Consider the following 15,205-nt stretch of genomic DNA (forward strand, 5'->3'; position numbering starts at 1 on the left):
CAAACATAGAACGCCATTGAATGATTTTTACGTGCAACAACCCGGAAGATGGAAAAAAAAAAAGAATGTGTATATCAGAAGTTCGCCGGAAAAAAAGGAAGAAACTGTGGTATAATAAACGACATGAAATGAAATATCGTTGAACATGCCCATAATAGCCTCCAAATGAACCAATGTAAAACTCCGTATCGTACCTTACCACAAGAAAACAGAGGGAATGGTGGAAACCCCTCCAGCCCCTATTGTAACATTCGAAAAGATTAGATATCTCGCCGGTCCGTGTAGATCGAAAGTCGCCATTGTCGACGAGGGAGGAGACATGTAGCAATCAGCACGTCAAACGACATTTTCAAGTATGTTCATCAATGCCATCTATCGATTGGTGATTTTCAGGCCCCTGGATGGCTTCCTGCGACCTTTCATGGTCCACGATATCCAAATCTGTGGCTTGGTGCTTGTTGACTTTGTTGTCTCCAGATGGCGGGACGGCGCAAGTAGCTTTGTCGATATTTGTGTTGCCATTCTCAAGTGCGCCAGTAGCTCTGCCATTATTGCTTGCAGCGGCGTGCGACTCAGGTGTAGCATTGGCGCCAATCTCCATGTTGGCTGCCTCCACCTCAGTAGATTGAAGTGTCGGACTTTCCAACTGTTCAAGTTCGCCACCCTCCCTGCTCTCAATACCGTCACCCATTACTTCATCAGCATCATTGGGGTCAAGGAACCTACTACTTCGCCCTCTTCGGAGACCAATTGTTCTGCTGGAAGGAGTCGGAGTACCCGTAACCTGGCTGGCCGTTCGCTTTGGAGTACTGCGGCCACTTGTTCGTGCCGTAGTGGGAGCAGTGGTTGTAGTGGTGCGTCCTCTGAACTTATTAGCACGAGTTGAGCCGAAGGGGCGACCAGGGCGACGCTTGGTAATCGTTCCTGGGATCGGGGGGAATATTTCGAACCGCGTGGGTGGAATGCCGGCTGCTGGGTTCTGCATCATGGAGGACACTGACGGGGTCCTGACACCATTGGCTTGCCTCAATGAGGCACCATCAAAAGGCATCACACTCATTGATGGCGGGCCAGGGGGATCAAATGGAGGTGATACAGATCTGGCGTGACTGTGTCCATTGACGAATCCATCTTGCATGCTACTTGTATCGCCGTTCATATTTTCTGCCCGGTTGGTATACACATTGCTATCGCCGTTGCCTTCTATGTCGTCGTCCGCATCGGGCTCATCACGCGGAGCAACAGTATGTAATGGCGCCCGGTCATAGTGTGACTGATTGCTGCGACCCATTACATAAGGAGTCCAGACAAGAGCATTTGGATTGAGTCGTATATAATTTTTCTTCTCCCAATTTCGAATATACTCTTCAAAATAGGCGAAATTTAGTCGCAGGGCATATGTTTTAGTCTGGGGATCCCGGACGAGAGCCCGCAGTCCTTCCAAGCCTGACACGATATCATCCGCTGTCATGCCAGTGCGCTCTGAAAGCTCGGCAATACTCACAGGAGATTTCTGGTTTCGCAGCTGGTATGACAACACGAGACGCCAGTAATTGCGGTATGATACCAGACCCAGATCTGACAGAGGTTTTTCTGGCGACCCTGTTTTCCGTTCCACCCTCGTTAGAAGATAGGAGAAATCTATCAGGAGATTCCCGTAGCCTTTCCGTTGATGAATGGGGAGTGTTAAGATGCATGACACATTATTTGATGAGCTGGGCCTTTTCTCCTTGCTAAAGTAGCCAACGAAGTGGCAACCTAACTCATCATATTCTGTCATGACATAGAAAAGAAACGGTTCGACATCGTAGTAGAGCGTTTTGGATCCTAGGAATAATTTCGCAAGCAAGCAAAGGTTTTGGCAGTATACTGGATTCTTGCGACCATCGACTTCGAAAACTGAAACTGACCCATCTCGGTATATTTCGTCCCCGGGAGGATGTTTCGCTGGGCATTTCAGTTTGTGGCGCCAGGCAACAAAATCCGAATTCATATATTTGAGACAGAATTCGCAAATGTAGAGCACTCTGTTTCTACTGTATTCTTCTGGATAAGGCGCAGCATACCACGTTTCAATCTCATAGCCACCAAAGCTAATGTACTTTATTTTGCTTGGTGGCCCGGAGATTTTTGCACGTGGTGCGGATTCTCCAGGCTGATCAGCAGCAGCCATTTTCTGTCTCCATTCTTCTTCGGCTTTCTGGCGAGCGGCCTCGAACTTCTCCCGATCTGCAGCAAGAGGGAGTGTTCTTGAAGTATCAGCATCAGCTTCCGATAATATTCCACCGTAGGGCTTCGATTTGAGCTCATCGTTTTCTCGATCATGGAAGGCGTAAAAGGGAGCGCTGTATGCTGAGGGCGCGATGGGTTGGAAAGGAATTTGGGGAGATTCAACCACTGGAGGTGGTTTTGGCGGCCTCCGTCTCGAGATTTGCTTTTGCCGTGAGTTCAAAATTCTATTTAATTTCGTACTGTTTAGGTGAAATGAAAGAATAATCTTTCCTGCCTGACGTTGAACAATGTTACAGAGGGCCTTTTCAGTTTTCCGCGTTCTTCGTGGTCTTGACTGGCGGCTAGTAACATTGTTCTCGGTGGAATGTTCGATCAGTGCTTGTACTGTTTTCATATTCCTTGGTAAGGGAGTGGGAATCATCCCCTCGAATCTAGCGGGAATTTTCTTTTGTCGTTTTTGAGTAACCATATTCCCTTCTGGACCCTCGTCGGATGCCCTCCGCTTCCGAAGTGACCTAGAGCCATCCAATGGATCATCATCGACAATTAACGAACTGAAAATAGAGTGGGACTCGGGGCCTAACGCTTCGCTATGAGCGGGCAGTAGATCGATTGCAATGTTTGATGTGCCTGATCTCCGCCGGGATGGAGTCCTTTCGTGTTTATCAGGCTCTAGCTTGTTTTCAACACAACTAGGGCATCTCCAATTTTCAGCAGCTAATAAATTGGCGAGTTCGTTAGCCTTGTCTAGGAACTTAAGAAAGCGGGAATGAGAAGTGATATGGAAAAATACCTTCTTCGCTATTTAAAGTTCCCCGTTCTCGCGCACATTGGCGATGGCCTAAGGATGGATTGATTAGACTCAACTCCACAATTCCGTCAGGGAACGAGCCAAGCATTTTAAAACTCATCAAAACTTACAATGATCACCACAAACGGCACATGATAAATATTCCTCGAACTCTTCACTAGGATCGTGTTCTTCATCTTGTCCACAGACTCTATATGTAATTAGCGACTATTTCGTTTGTTCATATGTACTGTTTGAAAACTTACATGCAATTGTTGGGATTTAACGCATCTGCGTCTGCATCTTCTCCGTCGTTGCTTTCGGCCTCCCATTCTTCATCTACTTCCGACTCTTCGGATGACTCGCCATCAGAGCCTGCCTTGACATCGCTGGATTCGTTTTCGAATTCAACATCCGGGTCGTCAATATCGTCGTCCTCATCATCGCTATCGGATTTAGCATTGCCATCTGGGAACTTCACAGCTCCGATGGCCTCGGTGTCCTCGTCTGCATCAGCATCCGCATCCGCATCCTCATCCTCATCCATATCAGCAACATCATCCCTATGGTTCGTCTCAGGTTCATGGACCTCCCCAACACCAACCCCGTCATTCTCTTCTCGTTCACTGGCTTCAATTGTCTCGTCGCCATTTCCAAGCGTTAAAGGGGGATCGATATTCTCTTGTGGTATTACAGTCGCCGATTGTGTGAGGGTTGGATACAATTCATCATCTTCATCGCCTTCAGCATCTTGGTCGCTATCTACCAGTTCTGGCTGTCGATCGATGCTGGTATTTCCGTAAGTGGCCGGCACAGTCGCCGCCATGGTATAAGCTACTGCAGTCGCCAGATTGACGATGCGCCTAGACCATTGGGCCACTCTGCTCGGGTTGGCAGATGACTGCACAGCTTGTTCCTTTATATATCGTTCGGGGAAGATGTGAGGTTCGCCGTGGCAGGTGCTTGTATCCCAAGGGTTGGAGATGCGGATGTCTGCAGCAACACTGTAGGGTAGAATCAGCGAGAGCTATAAACTACCAGTTTGCGCAAAAACAACCATGCGATCGAGGGTATATGTCGTTAAATTAAAGTAGCTGAAAATCAACGCAAAGTCTTTGTTAGTTGAAGTTTCATGGGGTAGGATGGGGATTGTCAAGAAAACGCGCTGGGAACAGGGGAGAGAGAACATTAAAGAAAAAGCCCCCAGGAAAACTTACGGCAACTACCGGACGGACGCGTCAATTACAGCTGGCTCGTCCCTTCAGTCTGCTTTCTCACCAGCTGATGCATTCTCTACGTAAAAGCCCCCTCCTGGCTGGAGTGCGGTCTGGGTTGGTGAATTGTTGCTTACTCACCGAACGCCAAGATCGTAAAACGCTAAACTCCATCTGGCAACCGCCAAACCCGTCGTCAATTCATCGCAACCAACTTCGCAATTCCGCGTGTCTCTGTGCAATTGCAGCTTCTTTAGAAGAGCTAGGCTTGAGGTATCATTGGCTGTCGTCTTGAAGTGTATTCTACAATTATGGGCGTTCCGTTCGAGGCCCTTCTCCCTTATGGGATTATCATGGTGGTATGTACCCTACCAGCTTTGCCTGAAGACGGATGCTCACCTCTCCACCATTAGATGTTCGGTGTCACTGGGGTCGGGCTGTCGACGGTGAAGTACTATTCGAATGAAAGAAAAAACCCAAGACGGGCTATTGATATGTGGGATAAGGCATGTATTTTTTTGTCGAGCTCCATTGATTGGATAATCCGCTGACCTTTGAACAGCAAAGTACGTATTCGCACAATAGCGGCCGGATATCGAAGACTGACATTCTATAGTGATGGAACGGGATCGACGGATCACGGGAATATTTAGAGGGCAAAATAACGGCCATGAGGCGCCAGTAGGATTCGAGGTTAACAACCCATGGAAGGTAAGGGCTAGATGCTATGTTTGATCCTCTTCTACGAGTTACAAAGCTGATTTGATGACCAGACGGAGAAACGATTTTACTAAAACATACTTTCCCCCCTTTATACTGTGTCATAGCTACACTTGCTTTGCAACTTTGCGAGATCAAAGGAAGAAAAGCAGCTGTATTCCTACATTTGAACAGGAGAATTGGCTGCGTGGTTTAGACTTGTTTATATTGACGTCTGAATTTCTGCCACCCCACCCTTAATTCCCCGAACCTCCATTGGATGGAGATGTACATTAAACCATTTCCCCAATGCAGAAACTCTATCCGCTTCAGAATTTAGAGTCGCGATCTTCTCTAGATTACCATTGATATTTTGTTTCATATCAACTCCTGTTAGCGCCAAGGTCCCAATGATATCATCCTCCGTTTCATTCAAAAGAAATTTGGTGCAGATAAATTTCTGCTTAAATGTGCTGGTGGGGTGTTGGCTTGTCCAGAAGTTCAGGATCTCGTAGTCTTGTGGCAGGAATTCGACTTCGTAGAAACAATAGGCGTCCCTCCAGTCGCTTTCTGGCTTTGGTTTGGTTTGGTATATCCACAGTCGCTGGCTTCGGTCCACATTTGGGCTGATATTATCTTTTATCATCCTCATCTGCGCAGGAGCAAAGGACGTGACGGGTTTATCCTCCTCCAATAGCAGAGGACGGGTGGGACCATTCGGACCAAATCCAACATCCACCTATGCCGCAGCCATTCAGCGATGTCCTGCAGAAAGATTCAGACACAGAGGAGCAGGGCTTACGATGTACTTAGTGCTGTTGAGAGTTACCACCAGTATCATGTGGCCCCTGCGGGTACCAGTCAGCTTCCTGTATCGCCATACAATGACCCTGGCATATTTTCTGGCAGTTCCTTCCCCCTGCTCCTTTTTGTCTCTGCTATCTCAAGGAGTCTTCTTCTATGTATCGGAGTTCCTCACCATCCATGAAATTGACCCGCCCTGGTAGGCGAATCATAAGATTTGCTCACTCTTCCTGCGGTAGTATAAAACTGATATCCCAGCGACCGTATCACTATGGCCAGGAGGCCGGTGTTTTCCAAGCAATAGCCACCCAGGCCGCGCTCGATAAGTTTATGAAACAGGTAGTCAGGGTCCAGGGAGATGGTTTGGTGCTGCGAGTAATGCAACACCACATTGGAAAACGGTACGGCCGCGAGCTGTCGTTGTTGGAGCATGGTTAATGCCTTCAGTGGATCTTTCTGGACAAGAGCCTCCAGCTCAACCAACTTGGCCATGCCTTGGTCAGGAGAGCAGCTGAAAGTAAAACTGAGGTATTTGGCGAGTTGTTCGCGAGTATAAGTAGGGTGCTGAGAAGCCATGTTATACCGATGAATTAAGTCTCGCAGGCCCTAATAATAAGTCGTCGGCCTTCTTCTCAGTAAATTATTTGAGCATACGGATGTTGAATTGAAAATCGCCGCCAACCGAGATTTCAATATCGCGGGGCATTATTCACTCTAATAACTAGTTACTTAGTTACAAAACTAGCACTAGCCCAACAGGCTTCAGAGTGTCTCGTATTCTGGTTTGCCATAGAATACTTTCGGATGCTGGTCGAGCAGGCACTTTTAGAACGCAAAGGCGACCAGAACCTCCATTGGGGATTTTTGGGGATTTATTCTTACAGAACTTTACACAGTGTCGTTGGCAATTCAGGAAAATATCCTTGGGTCGTTACTAAACAGTGGATACTATGTAGCAATCAACAAGTTGCCCCTGTGGAAGTCTTCAACTTTTGATCAAACGCATCAGAACACCGATTGCATCCTATGACACAGTCCGGAGTACACTAACTTAGATGCTCAGCAGTTTCCTTTCCACAAAACCCTTCGCGTCAGATCTCGGCAGTTTGAGTGGATCGATTCCGTAAGTGGAGGTTCGCCTTTGCTTCGGCCAACATCATACAAAATACCCCACTATGTCCCCAAGAAAAAAGAAACGGGCAGCAAGTTTCGGCATAGCAATAAGACCTTCCCACGGCCACATTGAATTTGTTCCCAAATTATCCCTGGCTTGAATACTAAGTAGTCACGATATCAACCTATCAACTTCCCCCGTGCCGCGCAGTATGACATCAGGATCGCTCGAGGCAAAGCTAAATATTCTGCAGGGGTATTCTGTTTGCGATGTGCGTCATTTCGTTTCTCCCTAATCGAACAAGATATATCGGGTGCAGATTGTACAGCAATTGAATCTCACATCTCTCCGCAGGTCTCAGATGCTCTTCTGAAAATCCAAAAAGTTCCAGCAGGCGAAACTGCCCGCGCTGGTTTTCTTGCTGATATTGGTGAGCCTGCCTACACATGCTTCCAGATTCCATGCCAGCTTCCAGTGACCTTGGAAGAAGAAGATATCGGGGTGTATCGAATGCATTCCCGTTTTCTTTTAAATAATGCAACAAGCATTATCCTTGATCAACCCAAATTGGGAGAATAGAAAGCTCCTTAAGTGATATACATACATCAGAATGGATGAATTAACAAAACTGTAAAAAAAAAAGTCCCATTCTCCCCATCCCGAATCAACCTAGAAAACGAACCAAAAGTAATCGGCCCCGCGTCAACGTTCAAATTCATACCCAAAAATGATCCTCTCCCGGAAGATACGTCACCATCAAAGGATCGTATCATCCCGCCCGGCCACCATTGGGTGGACTGCTCACAGCCGGGGACTGTCGTCTTCATCGAGCAGCCAGCCGGCCAGTTTTGTGCCAGCGTTGGTGGCATAATGGCTGCGCGAATGAAGGTCCTAGGAGTGAAAGGGGTAGTTGTGGATGGCCGAGTGCGGGATTTGGCCGAGTTGCGGAGTACACAGCTACAAGTCAGTGCGAAAAAGAAAAGTCTTGACTTTGAAATCTCTTTCCTTTCCTTTCTTTTTTCTATTTTATTTTATTTATTTTATTTTTTTTAAAAAAATATTATTGGAGATTCATCTCCATACATCTAAGGCAACCTGATCATAAAAGCATATGGACACCGCTAATTGCAAACCAAAATAGATCTGGGCTCGAGCTACATCCACCGTTGGCACGAGTGCAGAAGCCAAACCAGGTGCTCGAAACGTGCCGGTGAAGATAGGTGGAGTGACTGTTTCTCCGGTAAGAAATATACCTTTCACCCCCTTCCGGAAAACCGTAATAGTCATAATAAATCGTAATAATTCCCCCCAGTCCCACCCTAGCTAATATCTTCCAAATCTCCAGGGCGATATTGCGTTTTGTGACCCTCTTGAAGGGGCCGCGGTTATTCCCGCTGAACTCCTCGACGAAGTCCTGGCCTTGGTGCCCAAGCTTGCCGCCGCGGATGAGAAGGTCAAGGAAGATGTATTGAGCGGGGCAAGCGTCTTCGATTCCTTTAATAAGCATCGCAGCATTTAATGGAATTGACGTAATTACTCTGGTGTAACTATTTAGCTGACAGCTCCCGCCTACTTTGTTCCTTGTAAATATTAAATATATATATATTGAACATTTCGGAAGCCCTTTCACCAGATGATTGGGGCTAGCATGTGGGGTTTCTTCGATAATCCGCGTCTCCGATATAGCGCGTTAATCAGTCTGGGTCATTTTATTCCGTACTGCCGTCTGCAGTCTCCAATATAAGCCGAGAACATAAAATATGAAAGAAAGCAATAACTGTGTCATACTTGTACAGTAGTATGTAAAACACCTATATGACAAAAAGAACGAAATGAAATAGACAAAAACGCAAAACAAGAGCGACCAATGATGAGCAATTTCGCTCTAACCATTTCTAGGAAAGATGAATGAACATAGGAAAACGTACTTGGAATGCCGTGAAGATTGCATGACCGCCAGCCAATACCCATCATTGTTTTATCTTTCATCTATAACCAGCAAACCTACTCCGCAACCCAGACAGCGGCCATACCCATTCCAGTACCAACACACATGCTAGTAACACCAACTCTCTTCCCCGTTCTCTTCAGCTCCGTCAGGAGCGTGCTGACCTGTCTACAGCCTGTGCAGCCAAGCGGGTGTCCAAAGGCAATAGCACCACCTTTCGGATTGACCTTCTCCAGCGGTAACCCCAGCTCCTTCACACACCACACACACTGCGACGCAAACGCTTCATTGATCTCATAGATATCAACGTCATCCCTGGACAAACCCGCCTTCTCTAGCGCGACGGGGATGGCCTTCCACGGCCCAATGCCCATCAGCAGTGGCTTGACACCAACCACACTGGCAGTGACGTACTTGCCAATGATACGCTGACCCAGGCGCTCAGCGGTAGAGCGCTTCATGAGCAAGACTGCAGCGGCGCCGTCAGAGATCTGCGAGGAGTTTCCGGCGTGTATACTGCCGTCCTTGGCAAAGGCTGGGCGAATCTTGGAGAGCGATTCGGCCGTGATGCCCGTCCGCACGCCGTCGTCGCGAGAGACGGTGATGGTCGATTCCTTCTCTGTCTTTGGATCGACGAATTTAACGGTCTGTGGGGCGATTTCTTCATTGAAGAGGCCCGCCTCTTGGGCCTTGACGGCCTTCTGGTAAGAGGTGGCGGCGAAGGCGTCCTGCTCGGCACGCGTGATATTGCGGTCCTTGGCCATCTGCTCGGAGAGGATGCCCATAGGCACTTTGCAATTGGCGGCTTCTTGGTTGCTTTCGAGAAGTTCGGAGAATTCGGAGACTGCACCAGGACTGGAGGATGGGTTAGTCGGGGCTAATTTTATCTTTCTATTACATCTGGAGGGAATCGCATTACAGCACTGCCAATCTGAGAGGAGTAACTTACCCATATTGTTGAGACATGCTCTCGACGCCAGCGCCGATGCCAACATCAATCATCCCGCACTTGATGGCATTGGCAATATCGACAATTGCCTGGAGCCCGCTCGAGCACTGTCTGTTTAGAGACCGAACAGCGGCGGTTTCGGGGAATCCGGCAACGAGAGCTGCAGCACGGAACTCAGTAGCTCCTCCTCCAGGAGGCAAAACAGAGCCAACAGCAATATCTTCGACCAAAGCAGGATCGATCTTGGATTTCTCAACCAAAGATTTGAATACACCGGCCAGCAGGTCGGATGCGGCAGTGTCCTTGAAGCCGCCCTTACCACCTTTGGTGATGGCTGTCCGCAGGGCACAGGTCACGACAATGTCGTCCGGGTGTTTAGCGGTGATAGCGGAGACTCCGCCCTTGCCGGTAAGGTGCGAAGTGACCTGTGAAAGACGTTGCGTTGCTGCAAGGAATAATCACATGTTAGCATTGAGAGGCAGAATGTAATGACGTGCATGCTAGTTATGCAGATGGCACATACCTTGAGACATGGTGAGAGTCAACGTAGATGGAGGAAATGGATAGATAATGGATAAAGCACCGTAGGGATATACAAATATTTGAAGACGGGCCAGAAGAAATTGAAAAGGAAAAGCGGAAGAACAAGGGCTGAGAGTTGGATGCTTATTTTATATCCAGTATCCAGAGCACTTGATCACACCGAAAGCCGAGGCTCGTCGGATTATAATTGTTCCTGAAAGCTATACAACACGTGACCCATGATCGTGGCTTGGCAGCACGAGTTGACATTGACATGTGAAACTAGGAATTGGTCAAGAAGCAACAACAACTTTGTCCAGCTCTCGTTTCCATTTTTACGGCTCCACAACAACAACAACTAACTCCTCTTTGCTGTCAGCCAGGATTTCCTGAGATTGAGGAAATTAGATTGATCTGCAAACTCGGTTTACCTTCAATAGAGTACCAAAGAGTGGGGCATATCCGGGATCCCGTACGTACGGTACATTTTAAAGAGCGCATATATACTCTGTACACTACGCAGGTTTCCAGCAATACTCCGTACTCAAGAATACTTCTTTTATAGGATCCGCCTTTCTTAACTGATTTAAGCTGGTGCCCTGTCACGTACATGTCTACTAGTAGTTAAGGTCCTACGATGAGGGAGAAGCAGAATAGTAGCGACCCTATCACGTCGCATCATTCATCGTCACAGTTGCATGTTACATACACCCACAGTGCCTTCTCTTGACGCAAATTATGGAGTTTTTGTTATCTATACGGAGCATCTCGCGTAAAGAAGAGGACGCAGGGGAGGGCCTACATGAGAAACTTATTTTTGTGTAGATAATATCAAAAAACACCATGCTCACGGCTGTGGAGTGAGCAAAATTCATGGGCAATGATATACAATTGCAAAAGATATCTACCAAGAGGCATATGCACATCAAATGGGGTTATTAGGTTGTTATTAATTAAATCTATCATTTTGTAAGGAAACTACATACAATTGTTGTTCTTCACGGCCCGATAGGAGGTCGAATAAGTTTGCCAAGACTCCAAACCAACTGCAATTCCTTTTTTTTGCCCTGAATACTATACAACCACTCGCTATGATATTTTCTTTTCCGCATCTACGTTTTGCCTGAAGACCTTTCGCGTTCTAGTTGTCAATCGGGAGATATAATTGTGCAATGTCACCTCCAAGATCACCGGGTTTAACGATCCGAGCTACGTCGAGCTTTGCGACAGCATTTAATATCTCAAGATGGAGCCGCCCCCTTCCCAATAACAGTGCGGTATGGTCTAATCATGACCTAACTTGGATATTCGTTTTAAATAGTTGAAACTAATTCGCTCACTTGCAGAGCTACTATCTCTCGATGCCGTGCCTATGCCGTTCACATCCCACTCGGCCCGCTCCCGCTTCTGTCTCCTCCACCATGCCCTCGACTCTCCGTACGGTACAAAAATGCGCATTTAATACCTCAGCTCCGACTTCACCCTCACTCGGATCCTCTAATCGCCCTGATGCTGACTGCCACGCAACACACACAAGCATCGACACCAGCAGCAGCAGCAGCAGCAAAAGCGAAAATCCGTCAACGGTATACATAAATCCACATCGCGCAAAACGAATATGGCCACCAGATGTTTCGAAATTATCGCAAAAGCAGCAGTTCAGATTAGAGCGGAAATACAGGAGGCGGGCGAAACTGAAATGGGCACGCCCTACATGGACTAAGTGGACAAAGTTGGTACAGTGGGCGGCTATTGGCTGTATGTTCACCTCCCCTCAAATCCAAGCGCAAGAAAGACTCTCAGGTCCTTCCTTTTACAATCATAGGAAGTAAGCCTGTAGATTGTGTATACTAACCGACAACTTTGCGGGGCCCGAATAGGGGTTATGGTATATTGTGTATTGTTCCTGGACTTGGAGGAAAAGGCAAACCCATTCCAACCGGTTAGTCTTGCTCTCGGCAATTCCATCTTTAAATTTCCGTCACGCATATCATTTCCAGTCCCCTACGCATCCCCCATTTATTTCCCAGTCCTTCGTCCGTCGTTGGCTAACCGAAATATTTTTCCGCCTTGCGACAGATCCGAGATTATGTCCATCAATCCTTGAAGGGCCTCCTTTCAACTGCTCCCCCGCCTTCATTCCAGAAGGAGCCAACCAAGCCTGCCCCAAAGGCCGCTAAAAATGATTCCTGAGAGTTGTTACTAGGTATTAGGGGAGGAGCAGGAAGGACATCATTTGTATTTATAGAAGGAGACAATATATATTTATGCTTGGAATGCTTTTTTAAATCTGTGATGCTCAGCTGACGAACTTACCCATAATCATTACATGATTTCCAGCCGGAAGACTGATGGGAAGGTCGAATGTCAATGTCTTTCGGCGGAATACGACATGTGAAAAGCATGCGCTGGGTGGAACGACGGGAATTGGCTTTACCTTTGCATTCTTTTCCCCTTCCTGACTGTGACGACTCTAAGAAACAAACCATCAGCAGAATCGCTCAAAATGGGTTTGTATTATTTTTAGCTACGATTGTTGTTGGGGCGGAGTCTTGAGCTTTCTCGCCAAACTTCCAAGAAAATTCAGGGAATCCGGTCCATTGCCCATTCGAAAAGTCTCCTTGTTGGAGTGGATGCTACATACTCTGCTTGCCTCTGGTCAAGTAATAATGATGTAGGAAATCTGGACCCTATCCGCCGTCTTCACACTTGGTTCGTATTTCGGCAGATAGTTCTCTCCCCCGCGAGCTGGGCGTGGACCACCCGCGAAACCCCACAATGGTAATTCAGTCCCACCGGAACCAGCAACCAATGTACGCAGCTACATGTCTCCTCACCCCACAAAAATTGGGATCAGAATCAGCTATTCTAACATGTCAGCCAGGTTTCATACCTGCCCACGTGCCGCGATTTTGAGGGGTTGGAGAAGCTATAGCGTTGCATTTTGAAAAATCTCGGGGACCAAAAGAGATGTAAACAGAATTTGATGCGTTCGGATATGTTTCCCATACTCTTTATTGTACTGGTTTAGGGTCATCACAATAGCCGACAGCTCCGAAAAAGCTACTAGTAGTCAACCCACTCGACGTCATGAACTCATGCTTGCGCTATAAGAAAGCCATATATTAGTATTGGAAAATTGGGGCCACCAACGCCTCCACCTTTCGTCGGCAAGTTGGACTTCTCCATGAAGGAACCCTTGAGAATACACTACAAAAAGCTAAATAAAGCACTAAAATATACAATCCCCCGTAAAGTGGCCCGGCTCCATTTGCAGGGCTCTCATTCCGCAGCCTGTTGACAGGGTGACATTGGTCCTAAATGTTGAAAACCGGAGTACTCCGGACTCATATCTGAGTGTAATGTCGTTCGGCATTTGGCTGGGCAGTGAGCATGCTGGCAACCTCTCATTAAATCAATTATGTGCCCAATAACAAGTAATCTAAGAGTTATTATTCATATGTTGGGCAAAAACGAATTTACCATCTCAATAACGTTATCCTCTCCAAGTAAAAGCCTTTAAATTATGCTGTCAATAGCCAACTCACCTCCTTACTCATAATGTATATTTGAAGCCTTCGAGCCCCTCAATCGGTTTCATCGCAGTGCCAGTATCAACCTGCTTATTCCTCCGCAAGAAATGGATAGTTGTGCAAGCCAACAATGTCAGAATAAGGAACTGCAAGCCGGCTGTTGTCCACAGGCCGGGAATATACTTGGGGGCATCCACCTCGCGGAACGTCGTCGAGGCAATGATGCCTCCAATGGCACCGAATCCAATTTGCAATGCACTTCCAACAGACCTCTTCGACTGCATGCGGATATTATTAGATTGGTAGGCGAGGATGGCAGGGACGTTTCCTTGACACCCAGCAGTGCCGAGGAATATGCCAAAGTAGCGAACGCCGGGTTTCGCGTGGTATGCAGTGATCATAAGGCCGACGATGCTAATGATACATTGTGCTGCGATAATGGGGCCACGGAGGCGGTACTTGTCTCCCACCAAGGCAAAGGAGTACGCGGAGATAACTGCAAAAATAACAGGAGGTGCAGAAAGGAGATTTGCGATTCCTCCGCTATATCCCAGGCCCTACAAATTATATTCTGTTACTTTGGATGAGTAATCGTGGAGTATTATTTGGCTGCTTGACTTACTTGAATGATAGTTGGTGAGAAATAAGCAAAGGCGTATCTAGAAAAAAGTCGTTAGAATTTTTCCATCCAGTTGTCATCCCATTGATACGGCGGGAGACTCACGCAGGCGTTGTAGTTGACATAAACATTAAAGCACTGAATATTGGTTAGCACATACTTGCGTGAGATAATTTCGCCGGAATACCTACAACGCCCACAGCTTAAGATCCCTCAAATGTTCTCCACACTTCGCCCAAGTCAGGGGGTCATTGACCGCATCAGCGCGATCCTTCTCAATGCGGTGCTCAATAAATACGGCTTCTTGTTCTGTCAGGAAACCGGTCTTTTGAGCTTTGTCCGGGAAATCAATGATCAGGAACCACGAAACTATTGCCACAACTTGCGTGAGAAGACCCTCAATGATCTGGCATATTATCTCAAGTTAGTTGGCCCTATTTGTGTGAGTGTGAGATCTTCTCAACTTCGCACGGCTTACAAAAATCCATCTCCAGCCAAGGTAGCCCCGTAGCCCTTGCATCTGCATGAGGCCATATGCGAGAATAACAGAGAAGCCTCCCACAAGGACGGAAAATAGGTAGAATGCAGCAAGCCTAGCACTGAGTAAGTACTTATGCTGGTTACTGAGATTTTCTGGATGGAAGACTAGGTCTACGAACCGTGTTTGCATTTCATACCGAATGTACCAACAAGATATCAGGTACACGCAGCCAGGAAAAAATCCTACGGAGAATTTCAAAATTAGCCGTTGCTTTTGTTCCTGTCGTTGTTGGTCGTATGT

The 15,205-nt window shown here is 47.2% G+C and overlaps 4 protein-coding genes across 4 annotated transcripts; 2 read left to right on the forward strand and 2 right to left on the reverse strand.

The window, feature by feature from the left end:
- Positions 1-349: 349 nt before the first annotated feature.
- On the reverse strand, positions 350-3,848 carry HCBG_03493 (histone acetyltransferase mst2; the record flags this gene model as incomplete). Its single annotated transcript, XM_045430542.1, has 3 exons — positions 350-2,949; positions 3,154-3,233; positions 3,289-3,848. 3 exons carry the CDS (start codon positions 3,846-3,848, stop codon positions 350-352), a joined length of 3,240 nt encoding a protein of 1,079 aa, XP_045288685.1.
- Positions 3,849-4,486: 638 nt separating this feature from the next.
- Positions 4,487-5,300, forward strand: HCBG_03494 (uncharacterized protein; the record flags this gene model as incomplete). The annotated part of the gene is made up of 5 exons (XM_045430543.1): positions 4,487-4,595; positions 4,650-4,742; positions 4,799-4,802; positions 4,853-4,947; positions 5,010-5,300. The coding sequence occupies 5 exons, from the start codon at positions 4,548-4,550 to the stop codon at positions 5,028-5,030; spliced, it is 261 nt and encodes an 86-aa protein (XP_045288686.1).
- Positions 5,301-7,064: 1,764 nt separating this feature from the next.
- On the forward strand, positions 7,065-8,673 carry HCBG_03495 (DlpA domain-containing protein; the record flags this gene model as incomplete). The annotated part of the gene is made up of 5 exons (XM_045430544.1): positions 7,065-7,124; positions 7,208-7,283; positions 7,497-7,816; positions 7,995-8,093; positions 8,199-8,673. 5 exons carry the CDS (start codon positions 7,065-7,067, stop codon positions 8,370-8,372), a joined length of 729 nt encoding a protein of 242 aa, XP_045288687.1.
- Positions 8,674-8,706: 33 nt separating this feature from the next.
- On the reverse strand, positions 8,707-10,283 carry HCBG_03496 (3-ketoacyl-coA thiolase peroxisomal A; the record flags this gene model as incomplete). Its single annotated transcript, XM_045430545.1, has 3 exons — positions 8,707-9,656; positions 9,751-10,195; positions 10,274-10,283. 3 exons carry the CDS (start codon positions 10,281-10,283, stop codon positions 8,858-8,860), a joined length of 1,254 nt encoding a protein of 417 aa, XP_045288688.1.
- Between the last annotated feature and the right edge of the window lie 4,922 nt (positions 10,284-15,205).

The sequence above is a fragment of the Histoplasma capsulatum genome, assembly GCF_000150115.1.
Source record: "Histoplasma capsulatum G186AR genomic scaffold supercont2.4, whole genome shotgun sequence".
NCBI lineage: Eukaryota > Fungi > Ascomycota > Eurotiomycetes > Onygenales > Ajellomycetaceae > Histoplasma > Histoplasma capsulatum.